The sequence below is a fragment of the Accipiter gentilis genome, chromosome Z, assembly GCF_929443795.1.
Source record: "Accipiter gentilis chromosome Z, bAccGen1.1, whole genome shotgun sequence".
NCBI lineage: Eukaryota > Metazoa > Chordata > Aves > Accipitriformes > Accipitridae > Astur > Astur gentilis.
Window position 1 is genome coordinate 1392655 of NC_064919.1, and position 23114 is coordinate 1415768.

Genomic DNA, 23114 nt, shown 5'->3' on the forward strand with positions numbered 1-23114 from the left:
TCCTGTCGGCAGCAAGCTACGGGGACGAAAAGCAGGGAGGGAGCCCAAATCTCCATTTCCCACACCTCCATCTCCTGGATCCCTGCAGCAGTGCTACCCAGCCGTGGACTCTCCCTCCGCGCTGTGCCAGGCAGCCGAAACTCGTCCAGTCCCTCTGGTCTGCAGAAGTTGGGTCTGCGGTTTGGGGCCGTCCTGCTGCAGCTGGTGAGACGGGGCAGTGCTGCTGGCGGCAGGACTGTGCTGCTGCACATCACTCCATCTCCCGGTGACGTGGGTGAGGACGGGGTACCACCGTCCTGGCCCACCGTTGGGGTGTGCTACACCCTGATAGCTGCTGGCTTCTGACAAACTGGTCAGTCCCTCCGAGCTTGAAGAGCCAAGCTCGCGGTTCGTTGATGTGGCGGTGCTTCCAGATCGTTACAGTTAAGAGGTGAGACCTGGTCCTGCATCCTCCGAGGTCGGTTCCTCGGACCTGAGGAAGGAAGCAAGCTGTGGTGTTTCGACATCTGCAGCCTGCTTCGGACTCCCGCGTCTGGGGTTCGCAGCCAGGGGTCTGGTCCCGGTTGGGTCTGTGCGAGGAGCGGTGTCCTCAAAAGCCGCTTTTCGCTGCGGTCTTTCGACGTGCATGTGGCCGAGCCGGTGGCACAGCTGGATGCCTCCCTCCCAAACTGCAAGTGGCCAGCTCCCCCTTCATCAGCTGGAAGCCGTGTTCATACCCTGCCTGTGGGGAGCGGTGTATCGGCGTGCTGTGGAAAGATAGGAAGACATTTTCTAGCCTGGATACGTTGCAGTTACAGCTTTCTGAGAGCAGCAGGGGTGAAATAAGGCGTCCTTCCCCGGGGAGCGGTGTGTGCTCTTCTGCAGACAGCAGAAATAACCAAACAGCGGTGCACAAGGGCAGCTTTTTCCTCTGCTGCGCTGCCGGCCCGTCCCATGCCACTCGTGCATCGCCGGCTGCCCGGGATGTCCCTGCAGGCCTGCAGCCGTGCTGGTGTTCCTCCGGTGTCTTGTCAGATGAGGGCTTTGGGGAGCGAAAAAATGCAGCGGTGCCGCTGCACATGCACGTGGCCAGTGCAGGGGGAAGGTGGGGCTGCAGACGTAGGACAGTGTGGAGTGGTGTGGGAAGGCTGGAAAACGCACCTTGGTAGGATGTGGAATGAGAAGAAGGAGCTTTGGTTGCCCTTGTAGGAAGGAGGAAGGCTGGGAGCATCGCTGGCATCCTCTGCAGAGGAGGGATGCTCCAGGGGCTGTCCTCCCCAGGGTGCAGAAGTGGGGCTGAAGCAGAGGTGTGGGCAGCGGTGGTAGAAGAAAGGGGCTGGGTGCGTGAAGGCAAGGGAAACGTGAGGGCTCGGAGGGTGTCAGAGGAGGAATAAGCTGAAAGGGCTGAGGAATAGGACGAGTTTAATGAAAAGGTCAGGAGACAGGTCACTGCTGAGAAGCCTTTGGTCCAGAGGACCCTGTAGCGCTGATCCATGGGCCAGGTGAAGGGACAGGGTGGCCAGCAGCTGGTCGCCGGCAAAATGTATTTGACATGCTCATCTGCAAGAGGTTTGTGTGGGGGATCCTTCAAAGTGACAGGGTGTGCTCATGCCTCGCACAGATTGCATCCTCAGAAGAAATATGCGTATTAACACAGACCTGCTAATACAAGGTTATCCATGTAAATTGACTTCTCTCTGAGTGAGAACTGAGCAACAGAGACACAAACATATATCTGACCCAAAGTGCTGAGCTCGTGGCAAATACCAGCTTGTGTGCTGGGTTCTCAGATGCTTCCGAGAAACTTGCAAGAGGGAGAAAGACGTGGTCAATCAGATCAGCTTTTGTTTCCTCAAAAAAAAAAAAAGGAGTTAACTTTCTGATTTGGTCACTCAGAAGAATCACAGGGTCCTTGGTTGCCCTACATTGCTTCAGCTCTGCACAGCTTCTGCACTGACTTAGTCTGCAGAAATACAGTGGGAATCAGCCTCAGGGTGGGTGTCCTTCAGTTTATCTGTTCCTCTTGCCATTCTTCACTTAAAGTTGTCATCGTCCGGTTGTTACGGGCATGATTATGATCTCACAAATAAGGGATTAAAACTTAAAGTGGCAACTTTAAGTAACAACAGGGAATGGAGAACTTTGAAAGGAAACTTCCCAGTTTTGTGTGAATGATCCTGACAATAAGAAATCACGGAAAAAGGCAAATGAATATAAACTTTCTGCTGTGTACATGGAAGTCCTTCTGGATGTGTGGATTGGCCTCACTTGCTGTAGATTGCTGTAGCGACACGGACAGAAACAATCTGATTTCTGAGGACCTGTGTTTATTTACCGTAGCTTCAGCTAATGAGATTATAAATTCCCATGAGATGAGAGAGCATCCTTATAACAGTCAGGTGATTTATTTTTAAATAATTTGGATTTAGAAACAGTTGGCTACAAATTCATCCATTAAGCAAACACTTTTATTTACGTGCGCTTTATTTCTTGTGAGATGATGGGGAAATACAGCATTCCCAAGAAAATGGGGGAAATGGGACACCTCATTCCCACCTGCTCGTTAGTGCATGTCTCTTGAAGTGCCACCACTGAAATAAGAAGAGTTCAGGTAAACCAGCACGAATGTTTTTCTCTAACAGGCAAGTAACTTACACTCAGCATTTACAGCCCCCAGTTACTCTACAAGATTTCCTCTTTAAGTAAAGCCTTATTACATGTTGATGAGTTTGGCTTCGGTTTTATAAAGAAAGCCCATTTTGGTGTTCTCCAGGAACATCGGTGATAAGCACAGACCCACTTATTGAGCATTTTGAATGCTTAACAGTCCCGTGTAAATGGGTATTGCCTTTAAAACTGACTGAACAAAGGATTTTTGAGTTCTGTATTGCATCTACTTTTTGTCATACAGGCAAAAGCTCTTGAACAGTAAATTTATTATTGCTAAAATGCCTTTTGTTTCTTTTTCCAGGCAACTGAATACTCAGCCATGGCATCGTTAGCTGGGGGATTAGATGACATGAAGGCCAATATAACCAGCCCTACTTCTGCAGATTTGGGAGCGAGCGTTCCGGGACCTCAGTCGTATCCTATCGTCACAGGTAAGCAATCTTCCAATGCCAATAAGTGGTGTGAAGTGTGTGTGTGTGTGCACATTGCAGGGTGATGCCCTTTATGGAGGAGCTGTGGAGTCATTTGCTCAGAAAGTCTCTTTTTAACTGCAGTTTCGTAGCAGATGTGTTGCAAGTCAGGTGCATGGCTTGTGTAAATCAGCAGTGTTCACTTGGAGCCAACAGAGGCCAGAAGCATTCATCCCTCTTGGCCGGGAAGGGATATGTCCCCTCCACCCCAAACCTGCATCCCGAGTACCAACATGCAACCAAAAAACAGAATGCTTGCCTCTGCTTTTGGGCTTTGTTGCTCATTTTTCATAAAGGCACCTGGCATGTTTGACTGGATGGGGTTTTTATGACAGTTCAAACTAGCCTGAATTTTGGATGCATTTGATTCCTACAAATGCTCATGTGTTGTACCATTTCTGGAATTGTAATTGTGCACTAAGTCTAAGCATTTAAATGAAAAGCAAAGGTTGTTTGTTCAAGGAATTCAGCATCATCTTCATTTATTTAGCAGGTGTAGGGTGAGAGTTAAGGACCAGCTAGAATTTGATAAATGCTTTGGTCACCTAGTTATTTGGGACTGACCACATCTCTTGGAATGAGATTGCCCAAATGGTAAGAAAATGATGAAATTGTGTCCTGAAGGAATTGTGGGAATCAGAAAAAAGGGATTTTAAAATTTAAGGCTGTATGTTTCATATGCATATTACCTCTGTGCATTACTTCTGTCTGTGTGTCTAACCTGTGCAGATTTTGTCATCGAATTTTCTCTGTTTTACCAAAGATTGCAGTTACTTGTTTATTTTGTTGCTAAAGGGAAGGTGATACTGTTGTTAGTATAATATTATTGTATCTTGAAAGCACTATGATGTCGTGTAGCAGGTCCGTTTTGAAAACTAATGTTGCAAAATTGTTTTAACCCAATATGGCATCAGTCTTTAGCTTTTCTTGCCAAAAGTTTAGGATTATTCAAAAGAAATTAGAGAGTTACATGAACCATAAGGAAATCTATGTTTCCCTTGAAGTGGGAGGGAAGACTGTCCTTGAAATAACTGTTGAGTACTGGATGGGTGGTTTGAGCGGTAAACCCATAGATAAGAAAGGTGTCTAGGGGTGGATGGATGGGCAGAAAGAGGGATTTCTGGACATGTGTGGCTTATAACAAGTAGGGAGATAGAGCATAGATATAGATATATAGAGACAATCATAGAATCATGGAATAGAAGGAATCTAAAATGAATACAAAAGAAGGACCATGAACTATCATGTTTGGGGTCATAAGCAACTCGTACCGCCTATTTTCTTTCTTAAAAAGAAATGCCTCCTAAGTCAAATTATTCTGTAAATGTTTGCCACAGAGGTCCCTGTGCTTTTCTTTGAAGCCTGAAGCTCATTGCAAGGCTGCCTTGGCCCATCACGGGTGTCCTGCTGCCCTTTGTTCATCTTCTGGGTGTTTGTCTCTTGCTCGTCCAAGTCCGTGCCCCCGCGACAAGCCTGGAGCCCTGTTAGAAGCACTCGTGCTCTGCTGATGAGCGCAGCCCAGCAGCACCGTGGACCGTGCGGGAGGGTGCTGTGGGCATCGCTGTCTGGGGGTCTCCCAGCTGGGAACATCTGCAGCTTACAGTGCGGGATGGGAACTGGTGGGAGATGTGTCTTGAGGGGGAGGCAAAATAGCAGGAAATTAGCGGGTTGCGTTATGAAGGAGTGAAAGTTAGGAAGGCAAGAAGATGATAGAGAAGCTGAGTGCTTCCTCACTTCTGTCTTCTAAGACACTGCCTATCCAAGATCTGCACCTGGCCAATATGAGGTTCAGCCAAAAGCTGTTGTTTTGATTTGATACTTCAGCAGCGCTTGTTTTTTTTTATGCTGGTTTAAGCACTTCTCGTGCTTCTTACGTTACTACTTCCTTAGAGTTTGGTGAGCTGACTGATTACGTTTGTTAGAGCAAAACTGACTACAGAAGTGACGCTGTGGAGCTCGTTACAGATTTTGCATGGTGACATTACCTACACTTGAACAAAAGTTCCAAATGTTAAATTTACTAGTTCTCATCAAAAACGTGGAGCAGGCTTTATGAGTAGCAAGCCTAGAAAAAACCTGCCATTGGTCTTAAATGTGACAGGGTGAGAGCTATAACAGAACATATTTTACAACGCAGTAGGTATTTATATCTTTAATTTGATATTGCTGTAGAGTTTTCTAACACCTGCATTCATAAAACTTAGATTTACACGAGCATATCAAAACCCTTTTAAAACCTATGCCTTCTGATACATTTTCGGAGAAGATTGATTGTTATCCTCCCTTTTCCTTTCCTAACACCCAGAGCGGCTGTTTTGTGCTGCTCCTGCTCTGGGAGCACCCAAAAGCCCCCGGCACAATCTGGACCCTGTAGCTCTGGGCATGTATGATACCGCACTCTCTGCCCTGAGGCTTTCCTAACAAGCTGAGGGGATGTGCAGACCGTCGGGGACAGAAGGATTTAAGCAGTAAGCTGTACTTTGTAATGTGCAGGACGTGTCATGGGGGACACACTTGGTGACGCATTTCTCACCATACCTCTGGACAGACTTCTCCATTCTCTCCCGAGAATTAACTCACTTTTTCAGTCATGCCTATTTTCCCACCCTATTTTCATTGGTGGGACAGGGGTTTTGGAAGAGGGAGACACATTTATTGATCCTTTTTCACTTGTAACCAAAAGTGTCATATTGCTGCTAGCCTTTCATCTGTAGTACATATCACTGAAAATTATAAGGAACTGGGCAATGATACACAATGGTGGTTATGACTGCAAGGTCCAAGAAGTGTTTGCTAACACATCACGTACTTTGCCTTCTGGGAGCTTTTTTGTCATTTGTGGTCTGACCAAAGCCGTGGTAAAATTCAGTGATTCAGTGTTCCTGAGCTGCAGCCAGGGTGGGTGGGTGGGTTTAGGTGGTAGATAAGGCAGGCAACACCTGGAAGAAGGTTAGCTTTGTATCAGCCCCACTTTGGTGGTCAGGAACAGATTCATGAGAGGTCCTGCCAGAGCCAGGTCCTGGACCTTGGCCCCTTGCCTGGCAGGCAAGAGCCTGAGCCTTCCAGATCTGTGATCGCACTTCTCCTGCAAATTGCTCCTCATTGGAGGAGGGATGGACAACTTGAACACCGGTCTTTTCTCGAGATTCAGAAAGTTGGGTTGCTTTTAGTTTCTTCACCCTTTTTTGAGTCTTTCTACTCTTCCTCGCTCCGGACAGGCTGTCCTGTGATGCGTCCAAGCAAACTGAGAGCAGGAAACTGAAAGTCTTGGGGGACAAGTTGTTTCAGTCATGCTAGGTAGTGTGTTTTGAGCTGTAAAAGTGAGGGGTGGCTGGATAAAGCTCTGCAAAATGTTGAAAGTCTGTGTCTGGTGGTACTAATGGCTTGAGAGGTTGACCTCACTCTCGGTTGTCATTCCAGATTATAAACACTTTTTTAACAGCTTCACTGTCGTGAGATCAAGAGCTGCTTAAAACACTGGCAAGTGAATTGTAATATCCAGAACAGTCTGTTGGTTGGAAACGTTTGTACCAGGAGCTTTTCTGCTGTGTGTGAAGCAGAGCTGTGAACGTGTGATTGCATGACGCTTCAGCAGAGAGTGGGGCTCTTGGTGGGTGTAGGGCTGAAAAGCTGCATTTTTGTGGATAAAGAACTTGAAATATGACATACAGGAGTTTGAGCCAAGAACACTTATGTCCTTTTGATAGCTGATATCTGCCATTCAAGCTTAATCAGTTTTTATGAGAAAGTCTGGAGACTTTCTGGTCTGCCATATGTGAAGAGACCTAAGTCTAGTTCATCTTGTCAGTCTTAAGCCTGTAAGACGCACTGTAAAATAATTTGATGCAAATAAGGCTGAGGCTGGAGATCTGAAGTGAATTATGATCATAGATTTTCATTGTTCTTGTTGCCAGGTTGTGGTGTGTGGGTGGCAAAGCAATGTTGAGGGTTGAGATGCAAAGGATCCTCTGTTGCAGTTGTTGGTAGAATATGTAAAACTTCTATTTCGCAGCAAGCTGGTAGATCAAAACATTTGGGATATTTCTTGAAGATGAAATGATTGCTTAAACGCTGGCATTCATGCCAGTACTTGCTGCTAGAATACATCTAAGGAAAATTTAGTAACAGTTCTCAGTACCACTTCATCCACCAACTCTGTTGTATTATGGACCAGCAGCCAAACTTCTGATTAGAGAACCACTTGATTTCTCTGCATTGTGTTTATGACACATTAAATATTAAGTTTACAAAAAACCCCTTCCCTTACTGTTTGCTGCCATGGTCTGTAAGCGCTCTCTCCATTTACAAGCCAATGACATGTGCCCAGCTCGTTACTGCTGTAGTCAGCAGTTTCCAAGCAGCCCGTGATTGTTACTAATTACCTGCAGATGCATTTTCCCTGCTCCGGCTTGCTGATTTCAGCGTGGTCAGTATCACTTCGAGAGGACAAAGTCATGCTAAATCGACACCTTCATGCGGCTCTCCGATGTGGCACCGAGGGCGGATTGACAAACCTGCGGGCAGCCCGGGCTGCGGCTGGCTGCAGAGTCAGTTTGCATTAGCAGAGCAAGGACCGACTGTCGGCCAGCCTCACCCAGCAGCCGAAAAAGCGTGTTCCACCGTAGTGGGACCTGACGTGAACTCTACATCGCTCCATTAAAAGAAGCAGCGCAGAGCAAAGCGTTGGCTGTGGGCTTCGGTTTTGTTTCACCAGCCCATGTTGGAGTGGGGGAGCCTGGTCTTCTCCCACACTGGGACATCTCCATCACCCTTTGCTCACCTGCTCATCCTCGTTGCTGCCAAGACACTCTCAGATGCACTCCAGCCTGATGAACGTGTCCTCTTGCAGCTGTACTGATGAGCAGGGCTGCGGTGCATTTCGCAGCCTACACACCTGTGCAAGGAGATACTGAGACTCTGCCAAATACGGACAGGTTATTCCTTATCCTTGGCACTCAGCCTTGTAACCACACCGCAGAAGGAGAATTACCTCATGTGCTCCTTTGTGGGGTCAGCCTTGGAGACACTGGTCCCGTAGGGCCAAACGCATTGGCTTTCCTGTACATGTTGTGTGCACGTCAAAAAGGTGAGAAGAATCCAAACAAAACCAGGAGCAGAGTCCCTTTGTCGTCTGGAGGGATGGGGAAAGGAGAGATATTCTCAACGGCTATCATCTTAGTTATCTGCTCTGGGTTGAATTGCTGGACTCAGACACCATGTGTAACTGATCCCAGACTTCAGGCTGAACTGAACCTAGAGTGAGTGGGACAAATGCATCTGGCTGAGCAGGCTCCTCCACTCCGGGAGAGATCAGCTTGACTTTTTCCTTAGTGTGGGTGCGTCCAACACCTTAGATGTAGTATATTATGCCAGGTAGTGATTTCTTCATAGGTGGCACAGGTCTGTGGCTCATGGAGGTAACAGGGATGTGTTTAACCTTCCATATTCCTGCATATTTTGTCAAATCTTTGTAGTTAGGAAATGAAAATGCTAACATGGGATAAATGCGTGTTGAAAGACAAGGCGTTTCTTGCTACTGTTCTGCTGTAAAGTACAGTCCTCTGCTGGCCTCTCAGAGTGTTTTTCCTTAGGAGTGCTCGGTCTCAAAGAAGTCTGTTTCCAGACTCTTCATCCTGCTTTGTTCATCCCATCATGCTGTGACTGCAATTTATGAGCCACTGTTTCGCCAGGTTTTGTTGAATGGCAGATATTGTTGGTCACTTCTGAAGCCAGGCACAAGAAGGTGGCACTGCAGGAAACCTTGACAAAAATGGATCATCCCTGGGCAGGTCAGTGTTTGCAGCCAATGTGGATTCTCATGCCTTCAAAAGAAGGAAGAGCCACTCCTCTAAAATCCCAGGCTGATCTCTTGCCAGGATTAAACGCTGACAATATTTAGCATTGAGCTCAATGCAATCCAGAAGGACTTACTTTTACAACGAAACAAGAGGCATGTAGGATGCTCATCGCCTGCAGAAGAATGGCAACAGATCCTTCTCAGCCTATGGATGGAGGATTCATCTGAGCAACCCTAGACACCAGCCTTTGAGTGGAGGAGTCTGGAAGCACCTTCCTCTCTCCACAGGCTAGAGCTTGGGCATTGAGTTTGGACTAGACATCTACTTTTTGCATAACCCAAGTCAGGGGGTCTTGTAACACACTCGATCACAATACTCCTGATCAAAGGGTGCTTTGAGCTTTGGTCTCCAACTGACTCCTGATTAGGGAGGGTCAAGCAGTTTTTGAGCTGATGCGAAGGACGGGTCCTATGCAAGCAACTGGACTGGAGTGCACCTGACAGAGACCAAGAGCGGGAGCAGCCAGCAGATGCAGCGGTTTGTGCAGAAGGGTGCAGGGAATGGGGCCAGAAACTCATGTGCATGCTTGGAAGTGGTGATGGTGTGCCCTGCTAGAGCCGGGAGTGTTTGCACTTGGGAAGGGGAGGCCCTCAGAGGGAGCCTTTCCCATGTGCATCAATACTTGGTGGAGAGTAGGCAAAGCAGATAGAAGCCAACTGTTCTCGGTGGTGGACAGTGACCAGGCAGGAGGCCACAGGCACAAACTGAAACACGGGAAACTCCTATTGCACGTGAGAAGAAACCTTTCTGCCGTGAGGGTGGTGAAACGCTGGCACAGGTTGCCCAGAGAGACTATGGAGATGTTCAAAAACCCAATTTGACGTGGTCCTGGGCAGCCTGCTTTACACAACCCTGCTCTGAGCAAGAGAGTTGGACTAGGTGAACTCCAGAGTTGGTTTCTAACCTCAGCTACTCTGTATTTCTGTGGTAGGCACGGTGCTTCTGTATTGCTGGGTAGGAGCTGTGTGTCTTTGTCTCTTTGGTGGGACTGTTCCCAGGGTGGCTCTAGGACAGTCTGCAGTCCATGGAACTGGGACCACTGGTACCTTCTGAGGGTCTGCCGGTACTGGGATGTGCCTGAAAGTGGAGTAGGTGGGTGAGGAAGCTCTCTCAATCTATTTATTTTGCTCATTGTCCAGCTGACGTTTGCTGAAATACTTGTAAGCGTCAGTTTTACAGCTGTGTTTTGACTAGCTGAATGAAAGGATTTAAATTATTTTGATTTCAGATTAAAAAATATTTGCAGTTTTTTAATGAAAAGTAGTTTCAAAGTGAACAATTTATACTTCCTGTTCCAACTCTCTGAAATAAGACTAATATAACATTTTCACAATTCTTCTGTTATTTTTTTTCTCCCCCCCCCCCCCCCCAAGATCAACACAGTTTTGAAGAAAGTAAAGAAAAGGTTCAGTTTTGTTGAAATTGCTTTTTCTTCTGGAAAAATGCTTTGTTAAATTTTTTGTTGGCTAAGTGCAATAGCAATAATAAAAAGTCTTCTTCTGAGGCCATTATGTTTTGGTCATATAATCTGTCTCTACATGGAAATGTTCATCAGTGTTTGAACATTATCACCGAATTATATTTTAATTTCTGTGGGACTGTTTTGAAGTGCAAATCGGTGTTGGTAGATGGCTGGTTTCTAGTGCATCATAATGCTAGATTTACAGCTTAGTCTCTACATTTAATAGATAAAAGTGCAGATGCATTTTCCAATAATCTATTCGTCACTCCCAATAGGGCCTGTCATGTTAAAGACTTGAAAAAAGGCCACATAAACTCCCGTGGAAAGGCAGCCAATCTGAAAAACAAAAGTGTCATTTTTAATGACAGGACAAAGTCTAACTGAAACACTGTTGAATTTTTCCATTTTTATGAATTCTTATCTTGCTATTAAAAAAGAACAAGCGCATTTGAGAAAGCAAACGAGACCACTTGTACCCCACTAAGACCTAGGCTATTAACTGCCTCTTTTGATGATGTACAGCCTGACTCTGTTGGGAGTTTGGCTGTGGATTTAAATGTTGAATTTAACTATGGTAAACATGTTTTGGTGCAAAGCATGTATAATAACAATTTGCATTTACATAGCATCTTTTACTTAAGGATTTTGCAATCTCTAATTAATTAAATCTGTTTCCCCTGCCCCCAATACCGCTGTGGTATGGATAATAAATACAATTTTAAATAGAGCAGCCATGGCAGGAGGATTAAGACAAGAGGGTTCTGGTGTCCCCGCACCAGTCCTGATTGCGGCGGGGCTGGGGCTTGTTCTGCGAACAGACTGAGCAGCCTCATCTGGTGCTCGCCCTGGTCCGAAACGCCCTGAAAAAACCTGGGCATCAAACCGACTCCACACAGGTGGGTGGAAGATGCCTTGCCAGTGCCACCCGCAGCGTGTCCTGTTGGAGTTTTTGTCCTGGGAACACTCACCCACGGCTGTGACACTGCCACAGCAGCCGGGGCTTCGGGTGCCCAGAGCTGGCAGGGCAGCTCGCTGCTTTAGGGCATCAACAGCCAATTCAGTCCTGGCATTTTTTTGCTGGCAGAGGAATGCTGTAAATCTGTCGTAGATGTCGAACTGGAAATTAAAAAAAAAAAAAAAAAAGAAAACACTCCAGTTAGCATAAATGCTTCCTAAATTGCTTTTTTTGGCCTGCAACAATAGCAAAACATCTGAGAGTGTCTGTGCAAGCCACCAAAATTATATTTCCAGGTGGGTAGAGGGACGTGTTGGCATCTGTGCATATGCATGGCACAAAAATGAAGTCAAGTGGCAGTCTGAGTTGGGTTGCAGATACCATTTCTAGGGCGAGGTAATTATTTTGATGACGGTGGTTGAAGTCACCTCCAAACTTGCTACATCACCAATGATAGGTGGCCTTAGTTGGCCAAATAAGAGTTAATTCTCATCTGATACCTGACCAGTTGGGAGATTCTGCATGTCTACACAGGGGGAGGTGAGTTGTCAGACAGGCAGTGTGGGAAGTGAGTAGAGGGAATGGTAAAACAGAGACAATTTAGGGGCTATGTGCAGCGCTGGGCAATGGAGAGCATGTCATGGGGACGCTTGCTCTCTGCCATCGGCTCGCACTGTCATACCATCACCTAGAAACAGGAACATGCCTTTTTTTCTGTTTTTTTAATCTAGGGGAAGTCTAGGAGAAACTTAGAAGGACTCAAGAAAGCAAGCTGCAAAGTGTAAAGTGCTCAAAATCTCATGAGCAGAAAGCCTGGTGGGTGATGCTGCCTCAGGTACCGAGCAATGTCGGTGCTTCCCGAAATCTTGGCTCTGAGCAGCCCTGCGGAGCTCGAGGGAACGGGGTCCCCAGCTTCATGCTGTGGTCTGTGGGAGGCCATCAGAGATGGCTTCATCAGAGAGCCAGGACCGGGGGTGAGTTGGTGCTGCTGGAGCTCTGATGGCTCCATGCCACCGACAGGTCCTCGCTGTTCCCAGTCGGGAGCTCACAAAAGTGCCCATTGCTGAGCCAGGGGAGAGAAAGCCAAAGGATCCAGATATTTTAATGATGTTGCAGCGTCTTTTGGGAGAAGGGGAACATCTTCTGGTGCAGAGTAGGAAGGAAGGCTCGTGCTTATTTTCCCTACTATCTGCTTTGAAAGAGCTGTTGCTGTAATTCTGGCCCTGGAAAACACTGTGTTATCTATGGATAGAAGTTTTATAAACCCATTTGGGGCTTTTTTGTAATGGGCCATTGTTTCTTTATGACATCATATTACAACAAGCCAAAAATGTGTGAATTTCAGGTTTTGATGTAATTTCTCATAAAAATGTTAAACCGTAATAAAAAAAAAAAAAAAAAAAAAAAGAAAATGCAATAGGCAAAAGGCAGTGGAAAAAAGAAAATGTCACTGGCATTTCTTCAAAATACAAGTTGCCTGGTTCTGAGCTGCTTGATGAAACTGGCACATCTACCAACAGTGAGGAATATTGCTTGTGGAAATCCCATGAGAATCAGCAGGGACAGGGACTGCCTGTGCTGCCACGGACTTGACACCTGACTTGGGATTTTCACATAGATGTGGCTGAAAAGTGAATTCAGTGAGGGCATGAAAGGAGTATCAGGGTCCCACTGGAGTTTTCCTTCTTTTCATCATACATTCTTTGCAACAGTCTAAACTCCTTGAGCTCAGCCCTGTGATGAGACTGTACCTTTTTTGAGCACTAGCTCCCCAAAGCAGGTTTGTGGATCAGCAATATCCCTCTAAAGAGGGGACATACATGGGTTATCCCCTCCCCAGCAGGTTTTTTTTCTGGCAGTTGTGGGTCCAGATGTGGTGGCCTCCCCAGACGTGAACATCCTCTGTGGGAAGTGCGGTCCTGGGCCATTGGGGCTTGAGGATCTGCAGGAGGATGGAGGGTTTGGAAGAGCGTGGTGGGAAGCCAGCAGATGCTGCTGCAGCTGCAAAAATTGCAAAGTACATTAGAGGTGTAGGATATTGGGGGATGTGGGTGAGACTCCCTTTGTCAGCAAATCTTGTTTTTTGACGCTAAACAGAGGGCTTGCTTTTGCTCCTTCTGTCCTTGTTAATATTACAATAAAGATGGAATATGGACACAAACTGTTTCCAGACCCTGATGTAGTCTTGAACCGGTCTGATAGCTGTTCGCTGCCGAGCAGAATTGTGTCCTGTGCTGCCTGACCTGCCTACACTAGCCAGTACAGGCAGACCCAAAAGCATCCTGGTCTGGCTCGGTCCCACGCTGGTGCAGAGGCAGCCAAGCTGGTGGTTTAGGCACCAGCCCGGGTGGCAGAGCTGCATCTGGACCCCGAGCTGGCTGGAGAGCGTTTCCCCAGGTCTCCCTGCCGATCTCTCCCTATGGAGCTGCACTGGCTGCTCCCCAGCAAGCAAGGGGCAGCTCTTAGAGGAACAAGTGGTCACTGGCAATAAACTGTGGGACAAGGACACACAGGACAAGTGTCCCATACATTACACATTGTACCTACATGTGTGGTGTGCCAGGCTGCAGATCTTCGCCTCTTTGCCTTCGGCTGCTGGGTTCACACCAGGAGATGCTCCACACGCCTCCCATGTCCTGTGCCAGAGCATCCCCATGGCTTCGTCCACCCTGGTGCAACCCGTTGTTCACCCTGCAGTCAGTTGTTTGTGCAGCATTGTCAACCCCGGCTGCCTTGCCCAGAGCACGAGAGGTGCAGGCAGCTGCCGTGGCCTCTCACCGTGAGGATGCGCAAGGCTGCAGGAGGTGCATCAAGTCCTGCGGAGGTGGGATCATCAGCTCACAGCCGGGTGCCCCCTTGTCCATTGTATAAGGGTTCGTTGCTGCTTAACAGGTTTGGGGATGCGCTGCCTCAAGGTTGCTTTGTGCGGCTGGCTGCTCAGGAGACAAATTTTGTCCGTACTCTGACCGGAGTGTTCACCACCTGCAAGTCTCACCAGCCCAGGTTTTAATGGGAGAAGCTCTTAAGGTCTTAAGATACGAGTGGGATATTGGTGGGCCCTTCTGTCACATGGATAAAGTGGCTCTGCGATGCTCCTTAGGTGTATTACAAACCATGGCTTTGGTACTGAAGCAGTGGTGAAGGGGACTTGTCAGTGCCTTTGAGCATGGTGTGGACTCAGTAAAACATCTTGTTGAGGTGGTGGTGGCTGAGGAGCAAGAGGTGGCCCTGTGAGCCCAGACGGGAACACCTGCGCTGTACCTTCTGCTGCCCGTCAACCCTGTTCCACCACTGGGCTCATCCGCTGAGTCTCATCTCCCTTCGCCTACGGTTCCTGGAAATGAACCCATCATCTGTTCGTCATCAGAGCTGTCTCCCCAGCAGTTCGGCTCTCCACCCTGACCAGCATGTGGTGGGCAGCGGTGCCTGTCCCACGCTTGGCCCCTTGGAGTGATGCAAAGCCAATGCTCTGGTGCATCATCTCACCTGAGGGTTCACAGGCAGCAGGGTTACCTCTCTGCTTTCCTCCGCAAGGCATTGCCTGCAGATCCTCACCGAAGTGCTCCTTTTCCGTGGTGGCCGTTCCAAGGTCCCCTCGCTGCAGCAGACCTCTGGACGGGGGGGTGGCTGCGCACCCGCCCCTTCTTTTTGGGGGGATGCACGATGAACCTGGAGCTCTGGATAAGGGTGAGGAGGCAGTACGGCATTCGGACATCCTTTCAGGGCATCCTTCCCAGCCTCGCTTCCCCCATGGACCCCTCGGGGTGGTAGCGATGCCCTGCAGCTTTGCTCAGCATCACAAATGCCCTGCAGAGAGCAGGGCAGCTCTGCCCCCGTCATCAAAAGTGCTGTCCTGAAGAGACTCTTTTCTCTGACCTTTGTAATTATCCCTGTCCAATCTTTCTTCATGTTTTCTTTTAATTATTTTTCCCTTTCTTCTCTCCCTCTCTTTTTTCCCCCCTAAAACTCCACCACTCCTCTCCAGTGTATTAAGGATGTGAGTGAAATTGATGGCTGGAACGTCTCAAGTCTTTATGATGATGAATGACTTTCACTGCCAAAGCTTTTATTGTCTGTGATTTGGGAAGAAGGGGAGCTGATTTATCGTGGCCGACTGTCATGCTATTTAATACAGTTATAAATCCTGACGCCATGACGGGCACTGTGGGCCGGGGACCTCCTCTGGCCCCTCTCCTGACCCCCTTTTGTCTCCCCGCTCACCGTCCTCAGCTGTGCTCCTTGGAGGGGGAGCATGGCAGGGGAAAAACTGAAGCAGGAGCTCCCATGTGGAGGGTGATGGCCGAGAGCCGGGTATGCCCTGAGCATCTCACCCAGACCTGGGCAGGGAGTGCAGCCCCCCCCAGCTCTCAGGGTGGGTGAGGATGCCCCATAACCCAACCCTGGGCACGGCTGCAGCATCCCCTCGTCCTCTCGCCGCGTTGGTGGGGCAGCTTTGGTCCTCCTTGAACATGGCAAAAGGGGAAACTCCCACTGTGGCTTGGGAGCAAAATCCCATCAGCTGCTCTTAAGAGGCAAGAGCCCTCAAAAAGACGGGTTGGTTAATGCCTAAATATCCTAATTGCATTTTTTTAACTGCGTTTTACTGACACTGGTGTAATGAGGCAGGGGACCTCTAGTTTTGGCAGGGAGGAGCAACGTGGTGCTGCCTCTTACGGCTGATACTGCCGTCAGCTGGCAAAGCTTTTCCTTCCCTGGGTGACAGCGAGGGACAAGCGTCTGGTGGCAAACGCAGGCAGAACGCAGGTAGGGCTGGCTTGTTGCCTGCGTTGCTCGGTCGGCAGCCGGGTTCAGCCACAAACCCCAAACTAACCGGCTTTGCCACAAATAGCATCTGTCGGCGGTGGGGAGAGGGCAGCCCCTGGCTTTGGCCAGAAGAAACGGCTGGGGTAGTTTCTGCCAGGGCACCGGGAAGCCACATTTCGGTGTCGGACCTCATCGTGTCGGGGAAGGTGCAAAGACACAAACCTATGAAGCGCTGCCAGAGCCGCGTTGCCGTTCACCATCCGTGCGTCGGGCTCCACACGCGCTGGGGGAGAGGCGCGAGCTGCGCGGCAGGGGTGGAGAAGGGCGGCAGGAGGGGATGCGCGGTCCTGCGGGGAGGCTGTTTTTTTCTTTTTTTTTGACAGAAGAGTCATATTGGAGCATTTTTGGCCAACCTGATACTTCTCTGGGCAGAGATGAAGTAGGTTCAGCAGAATAGTAAAGCTTTTTCTGTGTTTCATGCTCTGTGGAATTCGTAGTTCCACATCTCATTCTGCCTTTTGGTCTGAACTCACAGGAGGACACTTTCCATAAAGTAATACATACATCTTTTTTTATTTCTGAACTACCTGGTGCATCAGTGGAGCTACACATTTGGCTACGTTATGGGAGATGCTGTCTACCCACCAGGCAGCTAGGAAAGAGGTGGGACTTGGAAATATGAACTTGCTCCTGCTGCTTCACAGGGCAGGTGAACAACGCAATTTTGTCTTAAAAGTGATTTCAAACAAAGTGTTTCAGGTTCTTTCAACTAAAGAGAATAAAATATTTCAATCTTCACAATTAAAAATATATTGATAGAACAATCCTGAAACCCAAGTATGTCAACATTTCCACAGCTTCACTTTTTCCATCACAGAATCCAGGTAAAATGCCTGATTTCAGCTTTTCATCTTATTGCAGGATAAAAATAACATTATTGAAATATCAGAAAAATCACACCTGGGTTGCTGATCTAGACTTTGTTGAGCCCTAATGAAGATGTTAAAATCCAGGGTGTAAATATTTTTCCTGTGAGGAGCAGAAAACTGCTGATGACATTAGCAGTGATCCTTAGATTGGAAATGTCTCCATCTCAGATTAACTCCAGATGCAGATCATAAATATTGATTCTTGTGAGATGGAAGATTTCAGCATGGATTTAACGTCTCTGCAAAACAGACCGGTGGAAGCTGTTGGGTTTTTTTTTCCTCTCTGTGCTTATCTAGCAAGCTGAATAACTGATCGCTGTTATACTCCCCTCTTTCACCTTCCTGGATGTGCCGGTGGGCTGCAGGGTCGTGCCCACCCGTGTCGGTGCTCGCAGGGCTCCCCAGCACTGGGAGGTATCTCTGTGCATGGGATGAGGTGGGATGGTGAAGCCCTGGATCATCTGGCATCTCGCCGAGCTTTGGCAGCCCCCGGTACCCCGCCGCTGCCGGGTGCTCCTGGCCGTAGCGTGCCCTGAGCCAGGCTGGACGCGCCGTGGCCCCGAGCGGTGCTGCGACCCACCAGCGCATCCTCAGTTTTTGGGATGGGTGTTGGCGAAGGGTGTCAAGGGTCTGGCTTGGGGCTGGCGGGATTCGCACCGAGGCAGGTTTGCGTGGCTCCTGGGCTTCTTCTCCCGCTCTCACTGCTCCCAAAAGCCCTCTGGATGTCACTGCTGTCCTTTGCAAGGCGACTGGAAACCCACGTCCTCCTCTTTCGCCCAGGCGTCTGTCTGGGTCCCTCCGGGCTGCTGTCAGACCACCCGCCTGCTCTCCTGCAGCCAGCTGGGGAGCCCGAAGCCCCTTCCCCACCAACACCACCCCAGCCCAGTGGGTCACGGCAGGGAACCGGGGCTCGCCAGCCTGCCAACACAGGCTTGCCTGGCTTCTGGGACCCTCCACAGCCCCCCATGTGCAGTCCTCGGACCTGGGGGTGGGGAGGAGGAGGTGGGCTGCCCTGCCTGCCGCTCCTCGCCCACCGCTGGATATGGTCCGGAGTGACTCCTGTACCAGCAGAGCCTTTTTGGGTGGTTTGGCCAGCAAGCTCATGTCGCAGCCTGGTGTCCCCCAGGGTAGCATCATCCCCGGTCCCGGCAGGAGCGGTGCCGGGGGGAAGCAGGCAGCAGTGACCACCGCCGTCCTCGGATGCTCTTCTGGGAGCGGCGGTGTCGGTGGGCACTGGCGGAGGGACCGCCACCGTGCCTTTCCTCAAGCACTGCTGCGATGCCAGGGAATGTCTCGGAGGTGGCTGCCGGCTGCGCTGCCGGGTATGGGCACGGGAGGTACGCAGGATCGCTGCGTCCGAATTGCCTGCGGACAGCAGGGTCTTTTGGCCAGGTGTCCGGAGTAAATCTTGCAGGTCCTAGCCCTAATGAAGGATGCTCTCCCTTGTGAGCAGCTCCTCCCTTCTCAGGGCAGCTCGTAGCCTGAGCAAGGGCTTTGGACCTGAGGAGTGAATTAGAAACCAGCGAGTATGCAGGACCACCCCCCCCTCCTCAGGGCTGGCTTTGAGATTCGTGTCCCTCCTGTTAACTAAGTATTTGCTAAACAAGCTGAATATGTGGGGTTGAAAATGTGCTGGATTTTCATTTCTTGAAGAGGGAGAAGTTCGAGGCCAGCCACCTCTTGCCATACATATCCATTGGTTTTCAGGAGCATCCATGGCTCCTCAGTAAAACGCTACCAATGCTCTTGTTTTCATCCTGTAGCTCCTAACATTTTTTTCTTGTAGCTCCAGAGTCTGGAGTCCTGTTACAGGGAGAGGAATTTGTAATTCTTCACAAACTGATACTAGCTTTCTAGTCCTCTTGGTTGCAAAGAGAGGCTAAAAAATAGCTTCTGGGTGTATGCAAAAATTCAAACACTAGAAAAGAAACAAAGGGAAAAAGTACTTCATTAAAACATCTTGTGATAACACGGTCGCTCTCACAATTTTTGTAGTGTATTGAACAGCTAGCTCTGCATTTGCAGGAACAGGGATCCCTCTGACCACAAACTTTTTGAGCTGCCGATCCTCTTGGTCATCTTGCAGCTTTCCAGCAGCACAATGATTACTGTAGAGACAGTCTCACGGAGCCTGCTGTGCTGTTCTTATTAGAAGTATTGCTGTGCTGCAGAAAGGAAACAACAATAAAGGGAATATGTTGCTTCTGCATGCGTTAAGAGCACTGATCAAACCACATGAGATCCCATTTCAGACATAATGTGCATTGGAGGGCAAAATTAGATTGAGAAGTAAATGGAGCCTAAAATTTCCATAGCTTTATTCGTCAGAAAGCTGTTTCATTGCGTGGTTTAATTCTCCTAGTTCTTTCATTCATTGCATGTAGCGTGCTGGCTGGAGTACATTTTAGAAATAATAGGATGAGAAAAACCATCTTTAATTTGGCAGTGGTTGTGAGGTGTGTAAGGGCCGTTCAGACCTGAGATGTAAGGGGATATAAAATGCAGAAGCATGTTACACAGCAGCAGAAAAACAGCCAGACTGGCACGTTCTGCATTTTAGCAGGAAGAGGTGTTTTGGTCTGGGATTTTTTTTTTCTTTTGATTTTGGTTTCTTTTGCATTTATTTAAGTTCTGAACTATTTAAAGTTGGTTTTATTATTTCTATGTTGAAGTAAATTTCATTTCATTACTGCTTGTAAAATACACCGCACGATGAACGGCACTTGTCCAAAAAATAATATTTTCTAGGCTAAGATACTCCATGGTGGTAAGCCCATTATTTTTATGTGAGATTTCTTTTCTCTCCCCTTTTAACATGTCTGTTTGACAGGAGGAGGCTAACTGGTCTCTCAGATAAGTAGACACATGGGGTTTTTTGCCTTTGAAGGCAACACTTGATGTCATTTCTAAACTAACGCAGATTGCTGAGCAGAGCACTTGATGTGCAGTGAATCCCTTTTGAAACAGTGAAAACTGCAGTTTGGTATAATTGGAACCAGTGGTATGACCAGAGCTGGCGGAGAGGTCTGTGCATGTCTCTGTCCCATGTACACCTTTGTGCATCCGTGCTTCCAGGCTGCACTTCCCCGGTCAGTTTTCCTTCCAGAGCCCATGGAAACTGGCTTGGTTTCCCTCACGCTGCTTCATGAATTCCCACACACTAATTGTCTTCAATGTTGCCTCTTCCCGTCTTGCATTATGAGCTGTGGAAGTGCAAACGGGGAGACGTGCCCATTTCAGGTTGTTTTCGGCAAATTCTCTGTCCCCTCCTCGCTGTCACCTGGGACAGAGGGATGCCAGTTCTCACCTTTACACTTTATCTCCATATGAAGAAGAGGAATGACCAAACACAAAACTTGTTTGAATATCTCCATCAATTTCAATGTTAAGTTTGTGATGGTCTTGTCTTTGAGATCTCATTTTGCCCATCGGCAGACCCTGTCTGTCGGGGCCAGGACAAGCCACCTTCCTCTGCTCCTGAAACCTGGGGTCTGGGGAGATGTTTCTCCTCCACACTGGTGGAGGGACTGAGCCCTGCATCAGAAGCTAGTGGGGGCTTAGCCGAGCTCAGGCTGCCAGGTCCTTGTGCCCCATAACCCTTTTTTGGGTCCCCATCAGGCTGAGCACGTGCAAGGTCTAACCTCCCTTGGATGTGGCAGAGCCCTGCAGACCCCGCGGCTGGTGGCATATGCTGAGCCATGCTCAAGGCTAAGACCAGAGGGAATGGCTTTTCCTGCCCTGTGAAAATATTCAAGATTTTGAATTTTTTCAGGTCTATTTCCTATTGAAAAAACACCAGAGCTGAGGAAGGTTTAACAACTGAATGTAGTGAACAGGGTAAAACCAGCCCAGAGCAGTGTGCGCCTCTTGTTTTTATTTGGACCGCTTTTTGTATCTGTCCTCAGTAGCTTACATTCTACATATCGAAGTCATTCCAAACTTGAGAATGAGATTTTTGTATTTTTTTAAAAAGGAAAATCAAATGTTCTAACACCTTCAAAGCTTTTCCCCGAAGCTTTTGGAGTTAAAATGCCCAAACAAACAGCCTCTCTGCTTGCATAAACTCCAGGTTTCCACAGCTTAAGTTTTTTGGGGCATTTCTGTCTCTTAATGAAAAGGTTTCATTAAAAAAGGTCTTGGCTGGTTCCGGCATAAAAGTGAACCTGATGTGGTCTGCCGTGTCCTCCTTGCTGTACACCGGAGGATGCCCCAGCGCCTGCCCGGCACAATCCTGTCCTGAGCTGCGCAGCTGGGCACGCCGGCTTGTCTGCCTGCCCGCCCTTGCTTTGCTTTCCTCATCTTCTTTTTCCCCTGATTTTATTTAATGAGCCGACATTGCCGATGTTGAATCAAGAGAACTGGAAGCACTGGCTGGAGCCCGCAGTGGCTTTCAGCGAGGGGCCGCAACAGCAAGCGCCCACACACGCCATTGATGGCACTGGTGGGGATGGGTGAGACACCCCAGTCAGGACCCCTTTTTGTGCAGCGCTCAGGTTGCGTTGGTCCCACCACACGGGTGACACACCTCCTGCCATCCTCAACCTGGAGATCACGGTTCGGCTACCTAAGAAAGCCGTGCCCTTGCCCAGTGCTGCTGAGCCTCCTTTTTCTGCAGTGGTACGGCATCAGAGCATCCTTGTCCCCGTACATCACCACGCTTGAGCAAATGCTGGGTGCATTGGTGTTGGCAGCAGGGTGACCCTGGCTGTGCATGGGGTTTCCCAGCGGCTGCCAGTTCGTCCCCAGCTTTGGGAATGACTGTGCCCCTCAGTAAACCTGTTCACAGGTGTTAAGCATGCAGGAACCGTGCAGGGATGAGCGCCCGTGTGGCACTTGCAGGCTGTGCCGGGCAAACTGCAGCATCTCCTGGAGGAACCTATTCTGCAGGGTGCTGCCCCTGTGCAGCTTGTGCCCTGCTGCTCCTCTGCTCTTCTCCAGGCAGGTGTAGGAGGGGAAGGACCCCACAGAAGGGATTTAATGGATATGTTGATAAAATGTCTCCAGACCACCATGTGTCCTCCCACAAGGTCTCATCCTTCTCGTGCTCACCTCTGTCTGCCCTCCGTTCCTCTCGGTGCTCCCTCGACAGATGAAGTGCCAGCAACAGATAGTTGTCCTCTGTGGAGACAGTGGTGTTTTGTACCTGGAGTGCGGTGGGACCCTCTCCATCTCTCCATGCATCCCCCACGCTTCCCTACATCCCTCCACACACACAGCTGAGCACTTGAGACCCACCCACGCTGTGCCTTGCTGCACCCAGAGAGCCGGTGTGCCTGCTAGCCCCACGCTGAGCTGGACAAAGAGAAAGCTTGTGAGGCATGAAAGTTTACCGGGAAGCAGGGAAAGCTTAAATGACACTGGTGTATTTTAGTATGTGGTTAATTGTTGGCCACACAAGAGGTGGGTTCTTGCAGAGATGTTGCCCACCTGGGGTATCTTTTCCCAGTGTCCACACAGATGTTCCCTCCAATCCTTTGTGTGTGTGTGTGTGTGTGTATTAAATGAAGGCTGAAGCCAGGGAATTCTAACCTTGCACCTCTTATGGGAGGGGAAAGAGACCCAGGTAGATGTCAAAGATGCAGGTGGATGACGGTGCAGCTCAGCTCCAGTCTGCAGACAAAGCTTTCTCATACCAGCTGCCCTAAAAGGTACGTGAAAAGCTGGACTGTTGGGTTGTTCATAGGGTGCGAGAGCTCCATGGCTGCAAGGAAGAAGGGACAGGAGTTTTATGCAGCAGCAGCCAGAAGAGATTGTCCAGAAGAGACAAGGGTGAGGGCAGAGCACTCTGCAGCTCCAGGACTCTTGCTTTGAAATTGCAGAGAAAACAGACTGGAGTATTCATCTATACTTCTCCACTGCATTTTTTCTCTACCAGAAAGTACCATTCTTCCTTCCCTTTTTCTTTTCCCTGCCCTGCATCTTTTTTGAAAACATACTTGTGTCAATGGGAAGAGTAGCAGAGACACCTGCTATGAAGGGCAGCTCTGGACTCCTTCAGACATCTGCCGCTGCCTTGCAGATGAGGAG

General features: G+C 48.8%; 1 protein-coding gene across 7 annotated transcripts in view; it reads left to right on the forward strand.

Moving 5' to 3' along the window:
- Positions 1–23114, forward strand: part of PAX5 (paired box 5) — a 131468-nt gene that overhangs the window by 68236 nt on the left and 40118 nt on the right. For all 7 annotated transcript variants that reach the window (XM_049795809.1, XM_049795810.1, XM_049795812.1 and 4 more), the window contains one exon: positions 2951–3080. In XM_049795809.1, the coding sequence (XP_049651766.1) occupies positions 2951–3080 (130 nt within the window). The remainder of the gene's footprint in view (positions 1–2950; positions 3081–23114) is intronic.